This window comes from Halictus rubicundus, chromosome 8 (assembly GCF_050948215.1).
Source record: "Halictus rubicundus isolate RS-2024b chromosome 8, iyHalRubi1_principal, whole genome shotgun sequence".
Lineage (NCBI taxonomy): Eukaryota > Metazoa > Arthropoda > Insecta > Hymenoptera > Halictidae > Halictus > Halictus rubicundus.
This window is the reverse complement of record NC_135156.1, coordinates 1,990,709-1,995,416: the sequence shown is the minus strand read 5'-3', so window position 1 is coordinate 1,995,416 and position 4,708 is coordinate 1,990,709. Positions and strand designations below refer to the sequence as shown.

At 50.5% G+C, this 4,708-nt stretch overlaps 1 protein-coding gene across 1 annotated transcript; it reads right to left on the bottom strand.

The window, feature by feature from the left end:
* Window positions 1-1,567: 1,567 nt before the first annotated feature.
* On the bottom strand, window positions 1,568-2,257 carry LOC143356359 (uncharacterized). The gene has a single exon (XM_076791973.1). It carries the CDS (start codon window positions 2,255-2,257, stop codon window positions 1,568-1,570), a length of 690 nt encoding a protein of 229 aa, XP_076648088.1.
* Between the last annotated feature and the right edge of the window lie 2,451 nt (window positions 2,258-4,708).

Genomic DNA, 4,708 nt, shown 5'->3' with positions numbered 1-4,708 from the left:
TTTTGCGGAAAAGAAAGCTAGGGGCTCCCAATCGTTGTTGCAACGCTGGTGCAGGGCGGCACCCACCATAAAATCCGAGGCGTCGCAGGTAAGCGACAATGGGGCATTGGGTTGCGGATGGGCTAACAGGGTGGCCTGAGTTAGACCTTCTTCCAAACTACAGGGTGGTTACCCTTAATTTTATCGGTCAGCATAGCGTTTAAAGGAGCCTGCGCCTTGGCCGCCTTGGGTATGAAACGACGGTAGAAGTTTAACATACCAAGAAACGGCGTAACTGTTTCGCGGTCTCAGGTATAGGGAAGTTCGCAATTGCCTTTACTTTTTCGCCAGAAGGTCGCGATCCTTCTCGGGAAATGACATAGCCTAGGAATTTCACTTTCTTTTGGCCGAAAATGGAGGGATTAATGACGACGCCATACTGTTTCAAACGGTTACAGACCGTCTCTATATGGAAAAGGTGTTCGTCCTCGGATGACGATGCAATTAAAATGTCGTCGATATATCCGAAACAAAACTCTAAACCTTGCAGCACTTCGTCGATGAAACGCTGGAAGGTTTGAGCGGCGTTGTGCAGACCGAAGAACATAAACGGGAACTCAAAGAGGCCGAAAGGTGTCGTTATCACGGTCTTTACTATATCTTCTAATGCCACGGAATTTGGTTGTAGGCTCTAACCAGGTCTATTGTGGTGAATATTGTTTTACCTGTAAACGTCTGAGCGAAATCCTCGATGTGTCCGACCGGATACCGGTCAGGTATCGTCCGCGCATTGAGCGCACGATAGTCGCCACAGGGTCTCCAGGCCTCACTGTCCTTTTTGGGCACCATGTGTAGTGTATGCGCGATTCCCAAGCACATCATGACCTCGAACTCCTTATTCGCCGCCTGTAGTCTATCCGGTGCAAAACGCCGTGGCTTGCTGACGATGGATGGTCCTGACGTTAACTAGATGTGGTGGGCTGTATTATGCCGCACCTCCGTAGGTACTCCGCTAGGCCTTGAAATTTCGGGAAACCGCCGAAGTAAGGAGTGATACGGTGATTCGCCCTGGATAAGTTTGATGGACGTAGTCTCCTCTTGCGCTTCTGCACCTCTAGTCGTCCCCTGGTCTATTAATTGTCGGTTGCGAATGCCCACCAACAGACCATAATGTGCCAGAAAGTCGGCATGATTGGATGAGAGACGTCGGCGGTGACAAAACGCCATGTGAAATCCCGCCGCAAACCTAAATCCAGTGTCAGCGTCTCCGTTCCATAGGTGGCGATCGCACTGCCGTTCGCCGCCGAAAACTCGTAATTCGACTTGCGGTGTGAGCCACGGGTCAGCTGACGTGGAAACACACAGAGGTCGGCCCCGGTGTCGACCAGGAATCGAATTTTCGTTTGCTGGTCCAAAACGAAGAGACGGCAGAACGTTGGGCTGGGATCGTTAGCCGTCATCAACGACTGCCCTGAAAGTTTCCCTGCTTATGATAGGTGCAAGGAAATATGCACCGGGAAGCGTTGGCCCCATGATTGTGATGGTACCAGCATATCCCATTCGCGGCATGCTCTCAATTCCGTGATTTTTACCTGGCTGTCCTTCTGGGTCGATGTTCATTATATCTCCGAGCGGGCCTGTCTTCCTGCGCTAGCCTCAATTCTGCTACCTCTGCCCTTAATGCTCGTGTTCTTTCTTGAAGCGCAATGAGGATCTGCACCATCCGGTCGGATAGCGCGTCGACTGGCTGTTGACTCGGGTACGGTAACGGTTGTGTCGTCTCTGCAATTGTGCGATTTCCAGGCATGGTATTTGTAATTACGTCCGCTAAATCGGCGACTTTGTCTAAAGCCGTGTCCTTTTGGGTCGCTAAAATAGCCTGCACATTCGCTGGGAGCCTCCCCGACCATAGAGTTCGCAGCAAGGACTCCGTTGTGCAAGTACCTGCCAAGCTGCGAAGGTGCCGAAAAAATTGCGAGGGTTTTCTGTCACCCATTTCTTCCTGTTCGAGTAATTTTTGAACCTTCTGTTCTTCCAATATGCACAACCGCCGAATCACCTCTTTTTTTAGCGTCTCGAACAGTGGTCCCGTTGGCGCCGGATTCAATATTACGTCGCGCACTTCTCCTATATAGCGCAATCCGAGAGCACCCGTCACATAACCGACCTTCGCGTCATCGGTTACAATTCCGGCGATCGGGAAGTTTTTTTCTAACACGCAGAACCATAATTTCGGATCGTTCGGCGAGAATTCCGGTATACGAATGCTGGAGTTCATCGATATCTCAGTTTTTTTTTATAATAGATCCGGAAACTAACGCAAATACTCGCGTACCAAGTTTTTCACGAAACCTCACGTCGCATTAGATCACGTCGGGGTCACCAGTTGAAGTGGGATAGTCACGGATGGGTTTATTACTCACACCTTCGTTTTCCAACACTTAACGTTTTATTTTGCACAAATATACAGGGTGAGTCACCAAACGTTAGCACCTCAAATATCTTTGTTGTTTCTAAAGATACGTAAAATATGGTAAGGGCAAAGTTGAATGGTACAATGGGGCTGACACGATGCAAAAAAAAATTTTGTTTTTATGTCATTTTTTTTGGAGATATCAAGGTCACCTTGACTTTTTTAAATGGAACCACCCTTTTTTAAACACCTACAATGATACTCCCTTTCATTAGGAATTCAGTGACTATATTATTCCAAGGTCATTCAAGGTCAAGGACAGAAAAAATCGTATGAAACTATAATATGGAAGCAGAATACCTGTATTTTATAAATGTATAATTGGGCCATGATTAGTGAATGTTGTTTCGTCCGTAAACAAGACATTAGAAAAAAATGAATGATTTTGAAGCAATCCCCATTGACAAAAGTTAATTCTATTTTGAAAATCATTCCCGTGCAATTCTTGATGGAGCGATATGTGGAACGGATGAAATTTATGTCGGGCCAGAATTCGTATTACGCTACTTTGACTTATGCCTGCTTCCCGGGCAAATTTTCTCGTACTCACGTGAGGATTCACAGCTATAGCTGCTAAAATATTAATTTCATTGTCTTCATTAGTCGTGGGATTCTTCCGTTTGTACTGTCTTGCATGTACACTTCCAGTACTTCGAAACAGCCAGTACGTATTAGTGAAAATATGTCTGGAAGGAGTGTTTCGCTCGGGGTACCTTTCTTCATAAAGTAGTCGGGCCTGCACTGCATTTTTTCTACATTCACAGTAAATCGTGATCATATCACACTTTTCAGTCATCGAATATAACATAGCGGAATCGCGTTTGGAAACATACTGATAGTAAATAAGAATGCTGAATAACATTGAAGGACCTTAGTATGTTTGCTTTAACTACGACCATAGTATGTGTAACGGGTATATAGAAGGCCCGCGACTTCCCCGCCTAACACCGCGCCTTCCACCGCCCCACTCCCAGCGAGCGCGCCGAGACCGCGGCCGAGCACAGCCTCCCGTCGCGGCCGCGAGGTGGCCGCCGCGACGAGCCGGCTGCTCGCGAGTGGAAGTGGGCGGTGGGAAGGATAAATAGGCCGCGAGAAGCAGCAATCGGGGCAGTTGAGGCCAGGCATGCGAGACCGAGAGCTACCGCCAAATAAGACCTCCGCTGTACCTCCAACCCAACCGCACCCCGTTCCTACCGAAACCACCGTTTCCGCCAGACACCCTCGTTCCCGTATCCGAGCCTGCACCGTGCAAACGGGCAGGAATCCCTCCCCCGAGGGGCGCAAGCCTACGGGAAACTCGTCCGAGCCGGCACCGTGCAAACGGGCCGGAATCCCTCCCCCGAGGGGCGCAAGCCTACGGGAAATTCATCCGAGCCGGCACCGTGCAAACGGGCCGGAATCCCTCCCCCCGAGGGGCGCAAGCCTACGGGAAACTCGTCCGAGCCGGCACCGTGCAAACGGGCCGGAATCCCTCCCCCGAGGGGCGCAAGCCTGCGGGACCGTCCTGCGAACCCTGACCGACTCCCCGACATCGAGGCGATACCACCGCCGCCGCGATACCGCGCCGCCGCGCTACCGATCCGCCGCGCTACCGATCCGCCGCGATACCGATCCGCCGCAATCACGCCACCTGTGGGCACCCACTGTACATAGAGAGAATACGGACAATAAACACGAGTATTCTACCAGAAACGACTACCAGTTATTCCTCCTCGAGGCGCTACCGACCCCTGGCAGCCGGCTGAGTCGGCACTCCCTCCACCCCGACGGATACCCGTCACAAATGGCGCCCGAACAGTCGAGATAAGGAGGAACCTCGAGGAAGGACAGAGTAAAGGAAAAGGCAGATGAGCCAACCAACCGGGTGGATATACGCGCTAAGAAAAAACGAAGCAATCTACGAAGCCAGCCAACGAGGATTATCAACGACAGGAACACTGGACGAACTAAGGAAGCGTATAGTTGAAAAAATAAAAACAATGAAGGAGGATCCACCGACCAAAGAAGAACTACCGAGCGCAATGGAGCAGATCCGCCGGTGGGGCACTCACTTCGACGGGAAGAATGCAGAAGATTTCCTGGACCGACTAAGAGACCTAGAAAGGAGCTATAAGGTCGCACCGGAACAAATCCTGGGGTGCCTCTCGGAAATATTCCGGGGACCTGCTCTACAATGGCTCCACAACGAGCAGGAAAATTGGAACACATGGAACGACTTCCAGAAGGCCTTCGAAGCACAATACCTCCCGCGAAACC